Source organism: Taudactylus pleione, unplaced genomic scaffold, assembly GCF_031769625.1.
Source record: "Taudactylus pleione unplaced genomic scaffold, aTauple2 ptg000372l, whole genome shotgun sequence".
NCBI classification, from domain to species: Eukaryota; Metazoa; Chordata; class Amphibia; order Anura; family Myobatrachidae; genus Taudactylus; species Taudactylus pleione.
Window position 1 is genome coordinate 5,073,715 of NW_028284773.1, and position 24,831 is coordinate 5,098,545.

Sequence of the window (24,831 nt, forward strand, 5' to 3'; positions counted from 1 at the left end):
TTATTGTTCTGGTATTGACGAAAAAGCAATAGTGGACTGTCCACAGACTGCCTAAGACGGCCGTACCCTGGCCGCTAAATAAATATAAAAGCAATTGAGCAGTCTAAGATCAATTACATGTAGAATATATTGTGGCACAAATGTAATAGAATGTAAAGATATCTTAGAAATTATCAATTAAGGCTGTTATTATTGTGTGTTCTGTATACTTTTACTTGGTACTTGTTAATTAGTGCAACATGTATTCATCCCACCTGTCATGTTGTGCTGCACTGCAGGTTTAGCATCGCTCAGAAGGCCCGATTCAGACACGCTTGCTAGGATGCATTCGCACGCAGCCAGCCGATGTTTGCAATCTGCGCATGTGCACGCATCGCATGTGTGCGTGCGCGAACCAGACCGAGTGATCGGGAAGCGTTCGCTCGTTGCGCATAGACAGCCCAGCTGATTGAGTGACAGGAGAAGCCGTTTGTGGGTGGTGACGGGCTGGCCGCTAGAAGCAGGGGAGTGGAGGTGCGAACGCAGGCGTGCCTAAGTGTCTTAATGTCGTTTCAGAGGCGTGCATAATTAAGAGGCAGCTGAAGCACTCGCAGTGCTTGCGGTAGTGTATGGTCAACCACAAGTGCTGCGTATGCATCCTATGGTACTCGATGTTACCGATGGTTGCATACACTTCCTGGAAATTACGTGCGCAGGTGGTCGTCTTAAGACAGGCTGGTGGGCGTCTGCAAACACAATGCAATCACATGCTAAGACATAGTGGGCGTGCTAATGCCTTGCCATGTGATCGCCTGCCTTGCTGTGGGTTGGCCGGATTTGCATACGCTGGCTGCATGTGAACGCATCTAGCGAGCGGGTCTGAATCGAGCCCAGAGCACTTTACAGAACGTATTTGGCCAGTCACATCAGTCCCTGCCCCAGTGGAGCTTACAATCTATATTCCCTACTACATGTACACGCACACACATGCACACTAGGGTTAATTTTAGCTGTGAGTCAATTAACCTATCAGTATATTTTTAAGTGTGGGAGGAAAACCATGCAAGCATAGGGAGAATATACAAACTCCACACAGTTAAGGCTGTAGTGGGAATTGAACCCACAACCTCAGTGCTGTGAACGTAACGATCTATACTAAAGTATATACTACTTCGGCAAACACCATTTTTGCAGTCCTCATGAAAAGCTATGTGGACTGCTTTTGCAATTGGAAATAAAGGAATCACAGCAGATATTTCTGATACCTGTGGCAGTACCCTCTTGATAACTGGCTCCACTACTAAAAATTGCAGCTGTCCTCCAAAAATAGCTGTTTTCAGAGGATAGACTGTAAAAATACTTTAATAAATAGGTACCTATATAATGAACTACGTGCAAAACAATTTATAAATTTGAAGCTGCTGTATAAAAATTGTTAGTGACCATTATTTTCCGATACAACATTAAAATAAGTGGCAGAAACGCAAATGCTCATTGAAAGATTGGGAGATAGAGTGGTCCCATTTTCAAAGTGGGAAATTCCACAAGATATTTACAGTATTGCCAAACTCAATCTTGTCTTTGGCAGCAAGACCCTCCCTCTGCTCCCTGCACAGCTGTGCCCTGCTGAATAGCAATGGCTACCAATCTGTGCAGTATTACAATGCGGAGCATGGGGAATTCCAGCACACAGTGCTCTGCCAAGATCAAGGAGTGTTAGTAGCATACATTGCTCACAAATGGTCCTCCTCGGTTACATTTTTCCTGGTAATCCATCCTTAATAAGCTTTCTTTTTTGTGTTTTATTCATATGTTACAGCATTTGCCAAAATCATCAAGTACTTTGTGGATTAAAGAAAATGTTCTTAACTCTTAACTGGACCCAGAGGTGGAGCAAATCAGCGTATTCTATATTTGTGTTCCCTTATTTTAGGGTCCTACAACTTTTTGAATACGAGTCAAATGTGTAATTTAAGGTAACATAATGAATTAATTCTGTCTTTTGCTGGTCACACATTCATAATTATCTGCCAATTGTTCTGTTATCCCTATGTGTATGACACCAAAATGAACGGTATGCTTGAGAATGGGGTTGGGTAAGCCATCACATTGCTGATAATGCAGGCACTCAGAAATCCTGCAGCATAATCCCGATGGTGGAAATTCCAACACATGCAGGTAAGTATTCTAACCCTCCCCCTAACTCTAACCCTAACCCACCTTTCCCGTAGCCAAACCCTAACCCTCCCCTCCCACAGCCTTACCCTAACTGTCCCCTCCACAGCCTAACCCTCCCCTCCCACAGCCTAACCTTAACCCTCCCCCAGTACCTAACCCCTAACTCTAAACCTAACCCTAACGCAGCCATCGGGATTCTGGAGCTGGGATCCTGAATGCTGTCGGAATTCCGGCGCCAGGATTTTTGCTGCCGTCATTGTGTGCACCGGGATGACAACTACATCCTTGCGAATGACCTGATAAATAGTGATTGGATGATTTAGAAGCACCAAAATCAAGATAGGGATGAATCCTGCACCAGTATCTTTAAAATAGACAATGGCTGCTTAGAGCCAGTGAGATTGAAACATGTTACACTTTATTCCTGGTGACTTTTTAACCGCCTCCTAAGAGCGGTGATGAGGCACTGACAGCCTAGGAAGAGGACAGGGTAATATAGTAGCATACAAATTACACCTGTGCTCACTCGGCTTGCAGTGCTGCAGCCGCTAGTAGATATTATTGGCGGTGATATAAGAGGTTTATGGGGGATTAATAGTGCCGCATGCAGCCAGGGATCCACAGAAAGAGCAGCCTGTCATATAAGCACTGATTACAACAATATCCTAGGACTGAACAGCAGCAGCTAACTGATCCCGCAGACGCAGCCCTAACCTGCCATAACCTTATTGGTGATTAATGGAAATAGATTTTAAAAATAGAAATGAATCCATACTGAGTTGTAACTGTGCGGGATATGATGTTAATCCTCATTACTAGGACTTAAATACATTTGAATAGCACAGTAAAAAATATGTGTGGTTAATAAAGAATATTATACGAATGACAAAATCGCGTGAGCTGGACATACACCTGCACGATTTTGGGTCGATTGCCCGATTTTCACGAGTACTTAGGATGGATCCTGTGAAAATCGTGTATTTTTGGAGTAGGATACGATGAGATGCACGCTCCCGCAGCTCCTAAAATGTATCGTATGATCAGATGTGCAGTACATATGTTCCATCCTATCGTGTGCAGATCGTATTGTGTATTTTGTGCATGCGATGCATCGTGCGTCCATTCAAGTCATTTCAATAAATTTTTCCCTGATGAGCGCGTGAGGCACACGACGACAGATCGTGTGCTAAGAGAAACAACAAATATGTCGCCAGGACTGTCAGGGAGCTTCGGGGAGTCGGATGGTGAATCTGATCTGATGCTGGTCGCACAGGTGTATGGCCAGCTTAAGACTATAGAGCCCATTTATGCAGTTACCGAGTGGGAACTGATTGGATACATTTAATCAGGAGATAAAAGTGACACATAGTGCAACTGTTAGTAGTTGGAATATTATACTGTATTAGCAGAGAGAGGCTATATATAGATGATATGAGAATGTGTAATAATTAAGTGAAATAGAGTATCAGCATTGACTGGTAATTGTGAAAAATAGCTAAGACTACACAACACCTATCTTTCCCTGTGTGAGGGAATTACATTCCATTAAACTCTCTGGCTATAACATATGAAACAAAGACATAACAGTGTGTGAATACCACTAAGCAAATACTGTGACTGTGATAAGTGATATACAGAAAAGGAACGACACAGACAACGGTTGTATTGTCAGACATATATTTTAATACTCTTTCCTACACGTTCTTTTGTTTTCTATTTCACCTATTTCAATTGATTAAATTAATAAATTTAATACATACCAATAAAGTTTATAACTTTTAAATGATATTGTTGTGGTCGCCAGTGCACCCTTGAAAACTACTTACCTTTCTCTTTGTGTTTTTGTGATTTAGAAGAATGTCTGAGAAGTCCGTTTACACATGATAGCTGTAGGCACTAATATGACTGTGCTGCTAAGTATACTTACCAGCCCCTGTTGGGATTTTGCAGATCGGGATGCCGCTGCCGGTCTTCTGACCACCGGCATCCCGTCTTCCGGCCATCCATACCCATTCTCTATAAGCATCATAAGATTCATCCATTATGTCAGATTTATTGTACAATTTCAAAGCAAAGGAACACCAAAGTGAACAGTTTTTTTATTCCCTGGTATCTTGTGATTATCATACTACTATTTATTGTAAAATACAATACATATTTAATTATTATTAGTTACTTTTAGAGGGCTCTGCTCGCAAGCTTATTTTCTACTGTATATGGAACTAGGAATATGATACACAAGGATAGGTGCTACAAATTGCATATTGGCCCAACCATAATGCAGAGGTTTTTGATGGATTGTATGATCCAGTCACACAGCAATGTTAGCCTGGGGTCAGTGTGATATGAAAGTGAAGAGAAAGTATGTAACATTATGTATGGACTGTATATAGGGGATGTAACTGGGTAGGATAGCTTATGGATGTAATGTGGGTGGTTCTAGGATTTGTTAAGCTTGCCTGAAGAGATGAGTTTTCAGGGAAGGATTGAAGGTTTGGAGACTAGAGGAAAGTCTTATTGCATGGGAGGGCATTCCAGAAAGGGGATGCAGCCCCCAAAAAGTCCTGTGTAGAGCAGAGAGGTTGGGTTTGGAAATATATTAAGATTAGTGAAGAGATGTATGTCGGTGTAGTTTGGTTAATAGCTTTATGTGTAAGTAAAAGTATTTTATATTGAATATGGTAGAATACAGGTAACCAATGGAGGGATGAAAAGAGCGGAGTAGCAGACAATTAATGTTTATGGAAGATCAACCTGGCAGCTGCCATCAAATTGGAATGTAGTGGTGACAATCTGTTTTGGGGAGAACCAGTTAGGAGACTTTTGCAATAATAAATGCGGGAGATAATGAGTGCATGGATTAGGGTATTTGCAGTGTCTTGTGTAAGATGTGGTCATATTCTGGATATTTTTTAGATAAATATAACATGATTTGGATGTGGGCAACAAAAGACAGTTCAGAGTTAAGGATAACACCTAGGCAGTGAGCTTGTGGGCTAGAATTGATTGTTGATTTATCAACAGTGATAGAGATATAAGGTTGATAAATACTATTGGCCAGTGGAAATATTATTAATTCTCTTTTGGAAAGATTGAGCTTGAGGTGGCGAGATAACATCCAAGATGAAACGGCAGAAGGACATTCAGTAACTCAGACCAATACACATGGTGACAAATCTGGATAGGATCTGTGGATACATATGTTAACAAATCAATATTTGTATAAAAACACTTGTAAATTATTGTGAAATGATTCCTGAATAATTGTTACAAATTTTGTTGGTTACAAATTCTTGAAAATTATAAGCAACAAATTTACAGTATATTGAATATAGAAAATGCACAGTATATTATTTTTTTTTACGTAAATTAGCCTATAACCTAAGGATTAGTAAATGTCAGATTTATCCATCATATTTTATTGATTTGTTTGCTGAATTATGACACAAAAAGATCAGTTACAAAGCTGCAACTAATGCACACAGTGTAAGCGCCTTTCTTCTTCCATTTCATCAGTTTTTGCGACGATGCACATGGCTTAGTGCTTCAAGAACTAGGCAACTGCAGAAGTTTAATATGTTGCTCCTTCTGTAATGCACTCAGTGGTTTATGATCACTATGCCAAGTAATAAGATCTTTAACCTAATAAATTAAAACAAAGACCAGGACACAAGAGATTGCCGTAAAGGTCACACCTTTTATTGATTTTGATAAATTTGGTGTCCAAGAAAGTGTTACAACTAATCAGCTCTAGCCAATAAATTTAAACAAATGGTAAACTAAAACATTCACCCTAGATATACCTGAGCTGTGGAAGAATCTCCTACCCTTACTTTGGCATAGTCTGAATGCCTCTGCAAAGAAGCATCTAGGTCTCCCACATCGAAAGGCCAAACTCACCTCACTGAAAGTGTCCCACACTAACTTGTGCACCACATGTGGCCAGTGAGGTGCAGTGCTTTTCCCAGCAGCCTTGTCTCCTCTAATGTGGAATAAAATATTAATGCAATTAATGTGATTAAGAGAAATAACAATGATGAAAAAAGGTTTGTGGACCGGAGGGCTTGATGTACAATTGGACCAAATTCAACCTCTACGACATAGTGTATTCTATACACCACATGAAGTTTGATGAGTAGTTTGTACACTGTTAAACACTAATGCTAAAGGGGGAGATGCACTAAGCCTTAGAGAGTGATAAAGTGGAGAGATATAAAGTACCAACCAATCAGCTCCTGTCAGTTTACAGGCTGTTTGAAAAATGACAGTTAGGAGCTGATTGGTTGGTGCTTTATCACGCTTCACATTATCACTCTCCAAGGCCTAGTGCATCTCCCCCAATGTGAGCTGGTTACAGGGGAGGTAAGCCCTGGAGCTGGGTCCTCTAAGCCTTCAGGCCCCATAGCAATGGCACTCCCTGAGTCCACTATAATTATGCTCTTGGTGCCCTCTTCACGGAATGATCACTAAGAGCAATGAAGCACCTAACTGTGTACCCATATGCATGTGTTGTGGGATGAAATATGTATAAAAGCTTTAGGGGGTGTTTATGTTTTAGCAGGCGGCCAAAGAGCCAATGTCCCTTCACAAATATATATGTATGTTTACATGTCTTTTAAGGAATGGGAAATCTAATATTGGTATATAGAGGTATATTCAGTGGAATGCCTTCTGCAACAACTGGTTGCATTTCCATGCACACAGATACCAGTGTAATATAAATGTAATAGACAACCGTCTCCAGCAAATGGTCTCACAAAATGCCCACATATAAATGTTTTCCAAAGTGATAAATGGGTGGGCTTTCTTGTGACATGCTATTGGAAAAATAGACGCACTGTCACTAAAAAAACCAAATGCACATCATACATTTGCAACATTGTATATGACTGTATATAATTACATTTTCTGGCCTGAAAAGCAGCGTGATAATTTATATTAATGTCTTAATAGCCTTAAACTCTGTCCAGTATGATCAACTGTTCAGTGACTTATAATATCTCTATAGTTTATACTGAGATACTTTCTCTGCTGTACATAGGACGATGGCTGATCTTTATTTTATTTTTCTTATGCACTGGTTCTATCTGTTGCCTTCTAAAGTGATGAAAGAGATTTGTTGCAAAGCCTCTGGCTCTCTGCCTACTGTGATTAGTAAGCTCAGAGTTCAGGCAGTAGGTCATAGTGCCTTCAATATAGCCAAAGGCTTTCTCAGGCCAAAGCAAAGGGTCAGCTAACAGTCTCTAACCCTACCAGGATTTCAATCACCCCAAGAAATAAGCCAGTGAAGTGTCACAGTGTAAGAAGGTTTAACCACAGACATTAGTGATAAATAAGACATGAGCCTCCCATCACCAAATAACTAATGCCATATTATTTAATGCATCTGTTATGGACACGAGAAGAATATCTGATGGTGTCATTTTTACAGTATCAGGAGCACCATTAAAGAGAATGCATTTGTCTTAATGTCAAGGAATTTAATGCAAGAAGTGCAAACACCTGTTGTTAGTACAAAGGAAAAATAAAATTTAGTTTGCGAAACTGTTTTGTTTGGCAGGAAATGATAATGCTGTGCTATATATTGGTGAGGACTGGTTTTATTCATTACTTTGCTATGTCTTTGTACTTAAGGGGCTTGGGGCCTGATTCTGACCCAGTCGCAAGCACTGAGCGCTCGCAACCGGGTTGATGGTGGCCCACAGCGCATGCGCACGACGGAGCCGGCTCAGTCGTGCGCATGCGCGAGACCCGGCTAGCGACGGGCACTCCGTCGCTCGGGGTCTCGCAACAAAGGGGGCGAGCTGTCGATGTTGAGTGACAGCTCGCCCCCTTTGGTGGGTGGGCTGGGAGGGTGGCTGCCCAAACGGAGGCGTTCCCATGAGAACGCCTGTCGTTTGGGGGCGGCCCCACTGACATCACAAGTGATGTCAGTGGAGAGATTCCGGCTCTGTTATAGCCGAAATCTCTCTGAGGCTTGTGGCCACGAGACCCTACCACAAGGGTCTTGTTGCAAACCCAATGGTCGCAATGGTCTTGACCATCGTGACCATCATCATGGCCGCTCGCTATAGCTGTGGGTGGTCACCCACAGCTATGCGAACGGCCAGGAGGCCTTTCTAAAAAAAAAACCCGGCCCTGATTCAGAGCGAGCGCTCTGTCAGAGCGACTGGCTCTGAATCAGGCCCTTGGTGCAGAGTTCAACACAACTCAGCCACAGAGGCTCCTAAGTTGCATATATGGAGAAAATGCATATATTCGTCCGTATGCAGAGTAGTATTCATCTTTGCGAGTGATCCACTTCTTTTTGAACGCTTGGCTTCACACCCATTATCAACATCATCAGTGCACACTAGTATGGACCCTATACTTGGTGCAAATGATGCGTTTGAAACAGGCATAGTTATGCTTCTGGCCGACACTACATAGTCTGCAATTGTCTTTCTGACCTTTGCCTGAATCAGAGTTCCCTGCTACAGCACAGTTGCATCCCTTCACTCGCAATTGAGGATGCATGTGGAGATGCAGCTGAAATGCGCGCTGTTCTGCATCGCAGGTACTTGCGCTAAAGCTTGGTTCTGGAGCATGCGAAGTGAGAAAAGACATACAGTACAAAGGGATATGTACATCTGCACACATTTCACAGTGATATTTATAGTAACCCCATATTTTTTATTATCATAGATATTATTCAGATGAAGAACGGGGGTGCTGCCAATCGACAAAGGAGTACTGTAATATTCATAAGAAGAGAGAAAGCAAAGATTTGTCTTCTTTTTTGCCTTGAAGAAGCTAATCAGCGAAACGCGCGTCTTATTATCACATCTTTATTACAAATAGTCACACAATCACACTTTATTTCACTTTTTTTAACATTTATTTAGCTGTAATCTGTTCCGATTGGAATCTTTTAATGTATATCTAATAAAGAATTGAATTTTTATAAATTTCCACATGTGCGCCATGTAAGAAGACAAATCTGTGCTTTCTCTCTTCTTCTGAATATTACAGAGAAAAGACGTAAGATGTGCTCCATATGTGTCCCGTAAGCAGGCGTACATTCAGCTCTTCATCAGCCCTTATGTTTTACTAAAGTTTCAGTTCATACTTGAAGAAGCAATCAAGCTAATTACATTATACATTACCACCTACAGACTAGGAAGAATATAATGTAGGTGCAAAGATAAAGATGTACAGTATAAACAGATTTTCTTTTCTATGAAAATAAGGTGCAGATGCCCATAGTTACAAGATGATACATAATTTATATCACCTTCCACACTCAGGATAAATGTGACTATGCTTATTTTATTCATTTCTGAAATGATTTCACGGATTACTCCCTGTGTCTGGAGCTACTTATAAGAACTAAAAATAAGACCAAAAAAGGTGCCAGTACTGCTAAACCCTGAGCGCCACTGCAATAAAAGTACTGCGCATAGGATATACCGCATGAGACAGCCACCAACAGTACATACAATTAGTTTCCTTTACTGCAGGTCTCTTCTTATATTCTCATCCATACTGCTCCTTCATGTAACTGGTAGATCCTGACATGTACCCTGAATATGCCTTCAGTCAACCGATATTATAATGTAATGTATAGCTAAAGCACCTCACTCCGTTTCACCTCTCCCATTAATGGTCACTGTCGCTCCTTCTTTCAACACTCCCACATGAGTGCTCCTCTTCAATCACTCAAGTCCTTGTTTCCTTTGTCAATTTTATGTATCCTTCTCCCTTTTTCCAAACCTTATTTATTCTTATATTAACTTATCTATCCGTTTATCTTTGGTTTAAAGATTTATTTTCTGGCTCTGTAACTCAAAGACAGTAGACAAGCTGGGCTAGAACATACAGAGTTATTTTTTACTGTGTTAATAATCTGTACAGTAAATGTCATGGAAAGCTACTGTGGTGTACATACTATATTATTTATTTGTTGTGTGTAAATCCACAGTGTTGTCATTGATGTTCACTCACAAACCTTTTCTCCTGTGAAGGTTTGTGGACACTTCGGCTCATTTTTCCTGTAAAGAAAGGTATTATCGTGCAGCCATGTCTCAGACCTCACACGGTTCCGAAAATAAAAGCTCTGGAGTATTTGATCGCCTTTGGGAATTTCTAGGGTAAGTTATTTTGTTTGTGTTTTTTGTTTTATTTTTTTGTGCGATGTTCAGCTGCTCACATATCCAGGTATAAAGATAGGTCAATCCTCAATTACCTTTCTTTGCACCTCTATTGCACCTGAGTAACAAGACTAATGTTCTATGATGTGACATCATGCAACAGTCTGTTAGAACCTCACAGCTAAATTAATCTACCCCTGACAAGCTACATTTTACCAACAACCGCACATGACCTCAACTTTTTACAGAGTTGCCAGGTATGAGCTCCAGCGCCGCTGGCTACCTCAGCATCCCTAGAGAGGGGAAGTGTGTTTTGCGAACACATTGCCAACACCCAAGTGGCATTTAATGGCATTTAATTAGGGATTTCAATAAAGACCATTAAGGATACCTTTAAAAAAAAGCATGCAGTAAAAGAATCACCAATAACATTGATGAAATAATATTTTCAACTATGATAGTACTCTTAGTACCACACATCCAATGAGAAAAATGAGAACTACTTAATCTAAAATTAAACTGTTATTAATATCATGCTAAGGGACATATACACTAATTATCGGGTTTTAAGCCCGATAATTATAATTTTTTATCGCTGCTGTTTGCGGCAAAAAGAAATTTTAGCTTGTATGGATGTACTATAATCACCCACAGGGACAGGGGCGCCCATCACTGCCATGTGTAAGAAGTGAAATAATCGCAAAAATATAATTTCACTTCTCCTTTAGGAGCCAGGGCCACGTAAGTGCAGGAGCCATTGCCGGTGAGGGTTGCGGTCCTGGTCATTTCTGCAGAATGTAGCCAAAAGGCTACCTGTAGATTTATTTTAATTCACTTTTTGGGGATCCTGGGATGTGTAGTCTTTATCTCCATAGACTAAATTAGAAGGCCCCTTTTCCCCTGATTTAACTCCTGACGCTTGCCGCCAAAAAAAGGTGGCTTTGAAAAATGATGTATACCCCATGGCCTCTTTGTACAAGTGACTGCTGTGTACGGGATTACATAATATTCCAGCGTATTGTGCTACTTAAATACCATTGTCCTATATGCAGTTCTACTGTGCTCCAATAAAGCCCTATCCCTGACGCAAAAGATCAGGCGGAAAACAAACATAAGTAAATGTATGCACAAACCTTCATAGGCCGCAGGTCCGTCATCATGCCCACACAGAACTTAGTCTAGATGAAAACACCCAATTACAGCCCAGTTATGCCCCTTTAGTTGAAAGTGGAGATGCCCTCGGTTTGTGTACTACTATGATTCACCTGTACTTGCATGTGAAGAGCGAAAACATGCTCTGCAAATTGAATTGCATTCAGCTCTGCATCAGCTACACTGTATTTATTTTTTTAAGGATACAATTTAAATTGCCATAGATTTTCCATCTAATGCTGGCCATACACGCTGCAATTACCGGGACGATCCGCCCGATATCCGTGGATTGCCGCGATAATTGTAGCATGGGGGGGGGGGCGACCGAGGGTTAAATATTGCTCGGTCGGGCATGCTGGATTGTCCAGCATGCCCGTCCGATGCGATATTTACCCGGTAACTGTCGGCCGCATCGGGCAGTGTATGCCCAGCGCGGCCGACAGACACACATTTCCTGTGTTCCTTCCTACTGAAGGAACAGGGAAATGTCTCCTCCCCCGGGGGCGGAGCGCAGATGTCGGGCTATACACTGTGAGATTTCTCTCACAGTGTATGCCACGGACATCTGCGGCTGTCAGCCAGCCAGATAAAATGTCTGTCGGTCTGACAGACATTTTATCTTGCCGTGTATGCCCAGCATAAGGAAAGGTATTCAGTTGTTCATGTACAGTAAATAAAAATATTATTTTCATTATTCTTTTATAGACCAATGCATCCTGTACAACCCATTGACTTGAATTTTACAAGTGATGCAACAGAGAAAGGTCCTACAAATAAGATTGAAATTAGCATGGACTGTATCAGGATGCAGGACTGTGATCTGACTGATACGATGTGGGTGAGTGATTGGCAGAAACTTTATGCACCATTCACAATAACGACTTACCCTAAGTTGCTTTGTAGACCAGGACGTGATTTATTTTATATTTTTAATTTATTTTTTTTTCCTTTGCATTTAGATTCGTGACTAGAGCTTGTGAAAACATTAGTTCACATTCATAAAATATTAAAGCACACAAACACACCCAGATTTCTGAATGAAGTTAGTTCCTCTGCAGTGCGAGCAACAAAAGCTTCAAATCCTTTCGATTTTCACAAAAGATCTCAGTGTTTCAACTTTCTCCAATAACACTTATGTTTTCACAGTCCTTTGTTATAATGTACACTTTAGTCTACCTAACGCCAGTTGCCAATGTAGTCTCATCCCTCTATCAACAGTGAAAAAATATAATGCAGACAGATAAGACACATCAATAAAATGATTATGCGTTTGCAGAATGGGTAGGCTGTCTTACATAAACACAACCAGCTTGTTTAGCCTGTTGTACAAGGAAGGAATACAGTATATCATGTATAAATTATATAAATGGATGTTCTAGTAGCATGGAACTGCTATACAGTTGTACCAGTATTTAGATGTTGAAGGCACCAACCATTACTATTGTGAAATTCTAAATAAACAATTTTATTTAATTTTTTTTTTTATAAAAAAATTGATTTTTTTATAATTATTTACTGAGCTACAGGTGTCTATACAATAAAACACCAGTTTTTCAAAAACGCAAAAAAGGGACAGACATCTTTTCGATTCTTTATTAGTAAGCAAAAATCATAGAACTGTTGAATCTGTAAAAGATTTAGAAAGATGTATCGCAAGCTCTGTCCCTGTAAGGGATTTATAGTAAATCCCTGTGATATTGCCTGAATTCGCAATGCGAATTCACTCGGTAATATCACACTACAATCCGCATTCAATATGCGGATTGTAGTAAATAGAGCCCTTTGTGAGCTAGAGAGGTGGGAAGAATTACCCTATTCAACTCTAAGATTAGCCAGTCTAATGCATTTCTTTATTGATTCAGCAGACAGGAAGACTCTCTATTTGCAAGTCTTTTATTCACCTCTGTCACTACATCCCAACTTTTTAGTTGTTGTGACACACTGCTGACACATGATTTATTTCTTCATGATACACGGTATCACACACCAAGGGAATTAAACCAAAATCGTTGTGAACCAAGAATGTCCTGAAAAATACAAGTAAATTAAAGCTCTGTGACAAAATCTAGATTAAAATCTAGTTTCATCATCTGACCACATTTACTAACATAATAATGATGATGTTGCTTTCAGTAGGATCATCATCAGGACTGCAGACACCCAATAAGGAGAACCAATGATTGGAATAAGAATGAGGTGGTTTAAACCTCTAGACTGGGGCAGGCCGGTGTGTGTACACACATGTAGAGTGCCGTCCTATCAAGTTAAGGGGGTGTGTTTGTATTTAAGGCTTTGGCTTGCTTGGCCAAAGCCTCTTTTGTTGATTACTTATGACCCTCCAACCCCCTTTATGTTTGAGTTTGATTTGGTGGTTTGTTGTGTTGGCTGTTTTCTCTTTAGACGGAGAGGAACGGCAGGTCACCAGTCCCAGTTGAAGTTGTAAATGTTTTGGTTGTGCTCACCTTCATTGGTTGTTTAGTTGGCTGCACTACCCTGACAGGGGCAGCATCACCACCCTACTGGGAGGGTAGTCAAGGTAGAAGGCTGAGTGGTTACCTTTGTTTGTCTTGAAATTGTGTTGATGCATCTTGGGTAATTTCTACCTGCAGTGCACTGGTTTGGTTGGTTATTGGGCATTGTTGGATTGTGCTTATGCTGATGGTCTTTTGTTTGCCACCATACAGATGCGCCCAGTTACATTGTGGCTGATCGCTCCACAAACATGCACACGCATCACACCATGCGATTCCCTACACCTGCATATGCTACACTATGGCGTGCACTGCGATCACACCATGGATTGTCTCGCGTTATGAGTGCGGCGAATCACCGCACCATCAGCAGCAATATAGCTGGGCATATCTGTACCTTTTTTCTTCTCCTTTGTTTACAGTTTTAAATAAATAGCTGACATAATTAATCTGCCAAATCTTTGTGTCCATATCTTTATTATAGTTATGGTTAAAGATAGTTATGTTAAGTATACACACATGACACCCTCTGTCGATAGAAGGTTTATTGCTGCAGCATCAGAGTGTGTGTCCATTTTTGGAACTAAGAATAGTTTAATTTATCATGACTATACTGAGTAACAAATTCTGGTTGACTGGATTAATTAAAGCCAACTGTGATGTAATAAAATTTTTACTAAAATTACATTATTAAGTGACAGCTACCTTTACATATTCCTGTTTCATTATGTACCATCCTTTTGTGTTGCAAGTTTAGAATTCCTCCTAAAGCGTCTCCAATCCTTAAGGCGATCCAATACCCTAAACATGATGTTCTGCTTGTAACTTATTCTTGATGGCCCAAACTACTTAACTAGACATCATTACTCACGAAGAGTTTCACTTTTACAAGTAGTCTTCAGTCCTCAGAAATTTCTCACCACTTTAGATTTGCTTGGCATACTTAAATACTTACTCTATTAACACATATGCCAACTTATCTTCATACTAACCAGACCCCTCCCACATTGCTTAATGTGATCCTGGTATTTTGGCTGCTTTGCAATTTGGTATTCTCTAAGGTCATTCAATTATACTGCCCTATGAATAGTCACAAATTATCTTTTATATTCCTAAATCAAAATCATTCTTGATATGTGTAGCACACTTAGAACAGTTGACCAATATCTCCTTGCTAAGTGTCTACATTTCTGGGCATGCAAGATCATTTCTTCCTCTATCTGGAAGTATCTAAATAATAAAGCTGACTGCTGATAAAAAAAAAAAAAACCATGACAACACATTGGCACATGTGCACATCTGACCTAAGGGCTTGATTCACTACAGATCGCAACTGCGATTGCAATAGCGATTACGTACCCAGTTCAACTGCAATAGTATACTAATCCATTGCAATCGCTATGCCGTCGCAGCACTACACAAGGATGCCCAGTTTACCTTACACACATCCATAATCCCTTAGCAAGACTGCAAAACCATCGGTAACATCGAGTAGAATCGGAGTCTCACGCAGACTTGCACAAGGTCAGATCTTACTCTGAAATTGCTAACTTCATTGCACGCTGTGTGTACTCAAGCTGCATAAGGCATCACAGTGGCTAATTTATTCATGCTCCTGTAACAGCGTTCAAACATCTCTCTGACCACCACCCCATCACCACCTAAAAATGGCACTTACTGTCAATCACTCTGCGATGGGTCTGCGTAGTCACTCTGATCGCAGTGGCTGGTTCGTGTACGTGCACTGCAATGCATATGCATGCGCAAAATGCAACAATTGCCGATTGCGTGCATAATTGCAGTTGCGAACGGTAGTGAATCAGGCCCTAAGTGCACAGCGTGGCCTGACTTTAACATTTTTTAAAAAGAAAATAGAGTTCAAAGACTCTACCAACCCCAACCCCCTCCCCACACACATGTATCCCCAGCAGCGCACTTACTGTACAGAAAGAAAATAATAAAGTGTTCTGAGGCGCTGTCAGTTTAATAATTTTAATCAAATAGTTTAAAACAATATATATGCACATACATGAATGCAGTGATAAAATCTATTACCATACCCCCCCTTTCCAAAAAGTTATCTCTGAATCTAAAACAAGCAAGGACAAATTTCTAATACTCTAATTGGAGCAGTTTCCTGCTGTTGATCTGATTCCAAGCACGGAAAAAAAATCTGTATCTACAAAAGTAGACAAATGTATCCAATCAAAAGACTTTCTATAGTGCAAATAGCAACATAGTAGCACAAAAAGTGTTTCTTTATATCAGTTTGGCAGAGAAAAGCATAAATAGCTGATGAATATATTAAATTGCTCAGATGGTAGCATAGAATGTCATTTACTTCCCAGAGATTATTGACATCTCTCAGCACGGCTGATATACTAGGACGTCTGCCTATTCTTATTGCAGCTTCTCATGCAGCGCTGTGCTGTCTATGTAGACAAGTGAGTGATTGGTAATTGGTTTAAAAGCTCACCGTCTCTGCCACCCTGAATAGCAGTTCTTTCGGTATAAGGCCAGGGGTATTTGATGTCAGTGTTGACCGGTCAATAGATTCTCCAGGACGTCTACGCATTTCTCCGCCTCAAACACAATTGGCGACTTCCTCCAGAGACAGTATTGCTTGTGTGTCACATCCATTCTTTTGTATGTGGCGGCCAACTGTGTAAAATTAGAGCTGCCAATCACTATTAGATGTTATTATTCGTCAGCTGAGTGTCTTTTTCTCATTTGGAATCTGAACTGCCCATAATCTGATTTCTTAATAATAGACTATAAATGTCCACACAAGCATAGAGAGATATTCATTTTTTATGGTATTTGTTGTTCCCACTTTAAGGGTCAAATAGATATACAATTCGCAGGATAATTGGTTTCTTCAAAGTTAACATTATATACACCCGTTCTATTTTGGATCTTTTACACAAATAATATTTGACATGTATATCTCTCTCCTATATAAGTATTCATAAAAACATAATATATCTAAAAAATTAAATGACATTCTCTTCACATACAGGACATTATTATTTCATAATTATTTAGTGATATTTGTTACTGTTAATATTGTAAAGTGTGACTAAAATATTAATATAAATAAGAATAAATAAAAAGAAAGGGATAAATAAATATGTATAATTTGTTGGTATAAGATCTACAAGCCATTGTATGTTTTAGGTGTAATGTGTAAACATTAACATAAATATAGAAATGATAAACATATATGATTTTTATTTTTTAGATATATTATGTTATTATGTTTTTATGAATACTTATATAGAGATAAGTATTAGAGATATAGAGATATACATGGCAAATATTATTTGTGTAAAAGATCCAAAATAGAGCGGGTATATATAATGTTAACTTTGAAGAAACGAATTATCCCGCAAATTGTATGTCTATTTGACCCTTACAGTGGGAACAACAAATACCAAAAAAATGGATATCTCTCTATGCTTGTGTGGACATTTAAACATGACAACTTATTGTTGGATACTTACACATTGAACAGCTGACGAATAACTTAAAGGCATACGAACAAGATGTAACATTTCAGACGACTTTCGAGAAATATAAAAAGGAACTTGCGGATTACGAGTCTATAATTACTGATAGGAAGAAACATAAATTTGCCCGGGATAAAAGGGATTATGCTCTCAATCAAGTCTTTAGATTGGAGGTTCAAGAAAAACAAGGGAACCAGTGATTGATGAGGAACCCAACACAAGGCTATATTTCTACAGATCAGGAGTCATCAGGGATGGAGGAATTGAATCATTCATTCCAATTAAGAGAGAACTTACCCTCGCATTCTTCAAAAGATTTTTTAGACTTACCTCAAGATATACCACTGGAGACCCCCAAGACAAAGACCAGGAGGGGAAAGAAACACCCAAAACCGAGACAGATGGGATACACTTGAAACTCCCAGGTACCAGAGGCGTACACATTGGAGGAAATAAAATCTCTGATGAATACTGATGATGATAGACTACGAATTATTAATTTGACGAATAGTAATTTGAGTGATGTGCACCTGAATGTCTTGAGTAGGGGTCTTACCTTTTCCCCAGAAGCTCATTTTGATAGAAGTACAGTGCATCCGGAAAGTATTCACAGCGCTTCACTTTTTCCATGATTTTTTAAGTTACAGCCTTATTCCAAAATGGAATATATTCATTTTTGTCCTCAAAATTTTTGCAAATTTAATTTAAAAAGAAAATTAAGAAATCACATGTACATAAGTATTCAGAGCCTTTGCTCAATACTATGTTGATGCACCTTTGGCAGCAATTGCAGCCTCAAGTCTTTTTGAATATAATGCCACAAGCTTTGCACACCTATCTTTGGGCAGTTTCGCCCATTCCTCTTTGCAGCACCTCTCAAGCTCCATCAGGTTGGATGGAAAGCATCGGTGGACAGTCATTTTCAGACCTCTCCAGAGATGTTCAATCGGATTCAAGTCTGGGCTCTGGCTGGGCCACTCAAGAACATTCACAGAGTTGTCCTGAAGCAACTCCTTTGTTAACTTGGCTGTGTGCTTAGGGTCGTTGTCCTGCTGAAAGATGAACCGTCGCCCTAGTCTGAGGTCAAGAGCGCTCTGGAGCAGGTTTTTATCCAGGATGTCTCAGTACATTGCTGCATTCATCTTTCCCTCTATCCTGACTAGTCTTCCAGTTCCTGCTGCTGAAAAACATCCCCAGAGCATGATGCTGCCACCACCATGCTTCACTGTAGGGATAGTATTGGCCTGGTGATGAGCGGTGCCTGATTTCCTCCAAACATAACGCCTGGCATTGACACCAAAGAGTTCAATCTTTGTCTCATCAGACCAGAGAATTTTGTTTCTCATGGTCTGAGAGTCCTTCAGGTGCATTTTGGCAAACTCCAGGTGGATTGCCATGTGCTTCAGTCTGGCCACTCTACCATACAGGCCTGATTGGTGGGTTGCTGCAGAGATGGTTGTCCTTCTGGAAGGTTCTCCTCTTTCCACAGAGGAATGCTGTAGCTCTAACAGAGTGACCATCGGGTTCTTGGTCATCTCCCTGACTAGGGCCCTTCTCCCATGATCGCTCAGTTTAGACAGCCAGCCAACTCTAGGAAGAGTCTTGGTGGTTCCGAACTTCTTCCATTTACGGATGAAGGAGGCCACATTGCTCATTGGGACCTTCAAAGCAGCAGATATTTTTCTGTACCCTTCCCCAGGTTTGTGCCTTGAGACAATCCTGTCTCGGAGGTCTACAGACAATTCCTTGGACTTCATGCTTGGTTTGTGCTCTGACATGCACTGTCAAGTGTGGGACCTTATATAGACAAAATCATGTCCAAACAACTTAATTTACCACAGGTAGACTCCAATTAAGCTGTAGGAACATCTCAAGGATGATCAGTGAAAACAGGATGCACCTTAGCTCAATTTTGAGCCTCATGGCAAAGGCTGTGAATACTTATGTACATGTGATTTCTTAGTTTTTTTTTATAAATTTTTGCAAAAATCTCAAAAAAACTTTTTACACATTGTCATTATGGGGTATTGTATGTAGAATTTTGAGGACAAAAATGAATTTATTCCATTTTGGAATAAGGCTGTAACATAACAAAATGTGGAAAAAGTGAAGCACTGTGAATACTTTCCAGATGCACTGTAAGTGGGAGAAGGATCTCCATATATTTGGGAGAAAACTTCTACTTACTAAATTTTACTCTTTTGGCTCCAGCAATTAAAGATAATCAGTCTCAGTCCAATATTAGTAATACAGCTGGATCTCCAACCACAGAATTGATTAATGAAGACATGGAAGCATTATCCATCCTGCAAGATTTGGCTGAAGAATCTGAACCTTCTGAACCTGAATCAAGACCTATATGAAAGAAGAAAGGGTCCTTCTTTCCACAGATGAGTGTATGTCCTGTAGTAGGCACATTTATATACTTGGTGTCTAGAGATCTGGATGAAATGTGGAAAAATAAAATAAGGACCGGTACCATAAACATGTTACAAATCTGGATATGGAAGAACAAAAAGCCCTCCAGGAAATACAAAAATAGGATGATGTGGTAATTAAACCTTCTGATAAAGGGGGAAATGTGGTACTGTGGGCTAAAGAACAATACATAATAGAAGCGATGAGACAACTGACACCAACTGCTTCAGGAATATAATGTTCAACCCACTGGAAAATTTTAAGAGGCAATACGATAAAATAATTGAGGATGCATATCAACAAGGCGTGTTGACTAAAACAGAATCTCAATTTCTGAAAGTAGAAGATCCAGTAATTGCAACGTTTTACATGTTGCCGAAGCTTTATAAAAACAAGACCTCACCACCGGGGCATCCAATAGTATCAGAAATCAGAAATCTGACTGAGCAGGCAAGTAAATTACTGGACACTCACTTAAAAAAGAATGTGACTAACTTTCCCTCCTACACACAAGATGCGATGGATGTATTGCATAAATTAGATGAGGTCCATGTAGGGGAAGGTGTTCTTTTAGCAACATGTGATGTTGAGTCACTATATACCAGTATTCTACATGAGAAAGTTATCCAGTCAGTGATATACTATCTGGAGAAAGAAAGAATAACAGATTTTGGTGACTGTCTTATTCGGTTATTAACCTTTGTGTTAACAAAAAACTTCTTTGTATTTAACAATCAGTTTTATATACAGGTCAGAGGCACAGCCATGGGGGCAGCTTATGCTAACATCTCTCTAGGATGGTGGGGAGACACGGTCGTCTTCAAGGACACACATGAGGAATAATACTCGTCATATACTTATTTGGATGAGATATATTCATGATCTCCTCATAGTGTGGGATGGTCCTCAAAAAAAATCATGACATTCATCAGCCTTTTTAATGCGAATGATCTGAATCTAAGACTTACCTATGAAGTAAGTAAAGAGGTAGTTACTTTCTTAGATCTAAAGATAAGAAGAATGGAAGATGGAAGACTAGTGATGGACCTATACAGGAAACACACAGCAACAAATAGTGTATTGCACAGATCCAGTGCACATTTTCCACTGGTACCTAAGGGAGAATTCTTGCGCCTTAGCAGGAATTGCTTGGATCCCCAGTCGTTTGCCATCAGACCTGAGGAATTGAAAAATCAATTGCTGATGAGGTGATACAGCAAAAGAGCCATCAAAAAGGCATGGTATGACACCAGTGAGAAGAACAGAAACTCTGTCTTAGGGGTAAATTTACTAAGATGGGAGTTCTATTGAGAAGTTATGTAGCCCATAGCAATCAATCAGATTCTACTTCTCATTTATCTAGCACCTTCTAGAAGATAATACCTGAAATCTGATTGGTTCACTTCTTAATAGAACTCCCATCTTAGTAAATTTACCCCTTATACTCTAACAGAATTAAAACGAGTTAACTAGAAGTGATTCAATTTGTTGTGGACTTTTGTATGGAATGGCAGCACATACAACAACTAATACTAAAACATTGCTCACTCTGGAAAAAGATCTGTCCAAAGCTTTGGGACCCAGGGCCTAAATTAGTTGGAGGCGGTCAGCCAATTTAAAAGATAAATTGGTATGTAATCACTTTAAGAGTAAGAGAATGTGAGGAAGGTGGCAAAAAAAGCTCATACAAATGTGGTAACTGCAAGGCATGTAACTACATGATCAGAACAATGGCGTTCAAGGCTAAGTATAATATCAAACATGCAATTCAAGATTATATCAATTGTAATACCGCTGGGGTAATATACTGTATCACTTGTCCATGTGAAAAACGATGTCGGTATGACATCTAGACCCCTGAAACAGACTTGAACACGCGGGGAACATAAGGAATTCTGGGTCAGACTTGATCAAATTCAAACAACTATCCTCTGTCTCGTGCCACTTCTATGATGAACATCATGGTGACCCGAGGTATATGAGAGTCTTTGGAGTGGAGAGAATACATCTGGGAATTAGGGGTGGCAATATCACCCAGAAATTATTGGAAAGAGGAGAGAGCCACTGGATATTTTTATTAGGTGGATTGCAACCAATGGGGTTCAATGACAACATAAATTATGGAGTGTTTCTGAAATAAACATCTTTTCCAACTAAATATAACCGGAGTAATTCTGGGATTTAGGGGTGGCAATATCACCCAGAAATTATTGGAAAGAGAGAGCCACTGGATATTTTTATTAGGTGGATTGCAACCAATGAGGTTGAATGACAACATAAATTATGCAGTGTTTCTGAATTAAACATCTTGTCCAATTAAATATATGAGTAGTAATTCGTGTCATCAAATATGCTACATGAAACATGGATGTTCAATTAACTATCATACTATATAATGTGAAACTGAAATAGTTCGATATTAATGTAGTAGGATAATTATAATCAGGTTTAGAGGATTTATAATAATTTGTATCACAATTGATTTTGTATGTTGGGATTTATATTGCACAATATATTTTCATTGATGAATATCACTATTATTTTATAATTCTAGCAACATGTGACAAATAATTCACTTGAGTCATCACTTATAAATTAGAGGGACAGCCCACAAATTACATCTTATTCATGAGATGTAGCATAACTAATATTTCACATATGGTTTTTTAATTATCCTATTATTCAATTAATAATATAAATATATTTCTATAATAATAACCACCACCACACACAATTAGGGGTATTCATTTAATGAATTAGATATAATTTACATAATCATAATAATAAATACATCACACATTTTTTTAGTTTTAAATACTCTCTCTCTCATATATATATATATATATAAATATATATATATATATATATATATATATATGTGAGAGAGTAGAGTAATAGATAGTAACATGTGGATCTGAGATGTCCATGTATCATATACAGGATGATGTGATGAAGATTAGATGTTATAATATATAGCAGACACCCGTGATCGTTATTCCTTTCCGTTCTCATATTACTTTCTATAGAAAGAAGATATGCCAACTAATAGATATGTGGACAGACACCTCTCCTTGACCTGGAATAATGTTACATACAGTATAAAGATATGAAGATACAATGGATAGTAGCACTCATGTTCTTATTTCCTCTCTGTTTCCCCTCTGTTGTTGTTTTTTTGTATGTTTTCAATAGAGATCATGATAGCCAAAAGAAACACTGACAGGCATATCCCATTGGCCCATAATAATGTCAATCACGGGCTCCTATAGTGATTGGAGAAAGACCAGGATATAGTTGAAAGCAACCCGGCGGTCGGGTTGCTCCTTTGATAAAGCTGACAAGCGAAATGTGCGTCGGACGACACAGGCATGCGATGCATAGCGTGACCTGTGCTTTTTAATCTTTTTTGTCTCCAAGAATTATATGTGTTTAGTCCTAACTATGCTTGAGTGTAATGCGCAATAACTGTAGTGAGCACAGTACATGTATCAATCAATGCAGCAATGTATCACAGCCCATAACTGACACAACAAGGTCACTAGTAGTGGGGCTGTTTGGTATAAGCTGCTGAATGCTGCAGTGTATTAAAAAAATGGGGCTGTACGTGATGTTCCGAATGACGCCATAGGAGATTACAGCTCATTGAATAGAGTGCAGTGAATATTTAATGAGGCAGCTAGAACTGTCAGAGATACATTTGTGCTAATAGCCACTGAGGGAGTAATGCAGTGTATTAGCAAGGAGCTGTGCGATGTGTGCTGACAAATGCCACAGGAGATTATTACTCACTGAACAGAGTGCAGAGAATATTTAATTAGAATTGAAGGATATATGTGTGTCTATAATAGCTGAGGGAAATAAAAGTGAGGTTGTATAATACTGCTGGATGATTGTGACGACGTAATGAAGCAATTCACGTGGCACAATTGATTAACTTAGTGATAACATACTGAGCACTGTCTGGCATCAGAGTTCTCTCAAGAAAGTTCACTCTATGAAAGGTGATCATCATAACAACTATATTCAAACAGGGGTCCGCTTTATTAATTAAATAAGTAATATGACGCTTGTTAAGAAATACACAGAAAATAAGGGTTAATACCAGTTCTAACTAGCATCTTGTATACACTGTACGTTACCAATAAATTTAAATGTGTACTATGCTAATTAAATGACAACTTCTATCACATATACCAACCATTGATATTGAGTTTCTCTATCATATCATACTCAGAGACAATATAATAGTAGGTGCAGGAGAGATTTAAATCTCTTGTGGATACTGACTATATGGAATTTCTATCCTAATTATTAAATTAAATACAATTGGCTCTAGGATTGTGATAAAAGGAAGAAAATAATAATAACATACAGTTGAGACCGTATCTGTTGAAGTAAATAACATAATTTAATCAAGGCATTAATCAACAAGAGTGGACCACTCAGCAATAGATATATAATATATTTGACCAATCAATTTATTTAGGAGAGATATATATTATGATATAAGGACTATTACATCACGATTAATAGACTATTGTGGAGAACACATATTTTAATTATTTATACATTTTTGTTTTTTTTAAATTTAAGTATTTCACTAAATTTATCTTAAAGGATCGAATAAAAGGTATATTTTAACATTGTAGGGCCACTAGAAGGTTATGGTTCTGATAAGATACGATTAATCCGTGAGTCCCCCGCCATAGGAATACTTTGCTTCTCTTTGCTTTTTTGTTGTGACTTACTTTGTTCCTGGGAGCACCTCCCCCCAATAAATGAATATAGAAGAATAATTATAAATAATATATTGTATGAAATGGGAAGGATAATCTAATGAATGATAGTCTGTGTGTATATTCTCCTATAACTCTATGCAGAGTCTAAGTTTGTAGGTGGGTACCATGTGTGAGCCTGACCTTTCCAATACTGTACTCAAAGAGGAGCCTTCTTCCACCACTTGTGCATCCTCTGCAAATGTGGGGATGAGCAGCA

At 39.1% G+C, this 24,831-nt stretch overlaps 1 protein-coding gene across 5 annotated transcripts in view; it reads left to right on the forward strand.

Annotated features, from left to right (window-relative positions):
• Positions 1–24,831, forward strand: part of TP63 (tumor protein p63) — a 249,129-nt gene that overhangs the window by 85,165 nt on the left and 139,133 nt on the right. For 3 of the 5 annotated variants that reach the window (XM_088444795.1, XM_088444796.1, XM_088444800.1), the window contains exons 1-2: positions 10,201–10,286; positions 12,144–12,276. In XM_088444795.1, coding sequence (XP_088300921.1) covers positions 10,216–10,286; positions 12,144–12,276 — 204 coding nt within the window. In that variant the 5' untranslated portion in view covers positions 10,201–10,215. Of the gene's footprint in view, positions 1–10,160; positions 10,287–12,143; positions 12,277–24,831 lie in introns of those variants that run through there. The other 2 variants (XM_088444792.1, XM_088444799.1) reach the window with 2 other exon arrangements.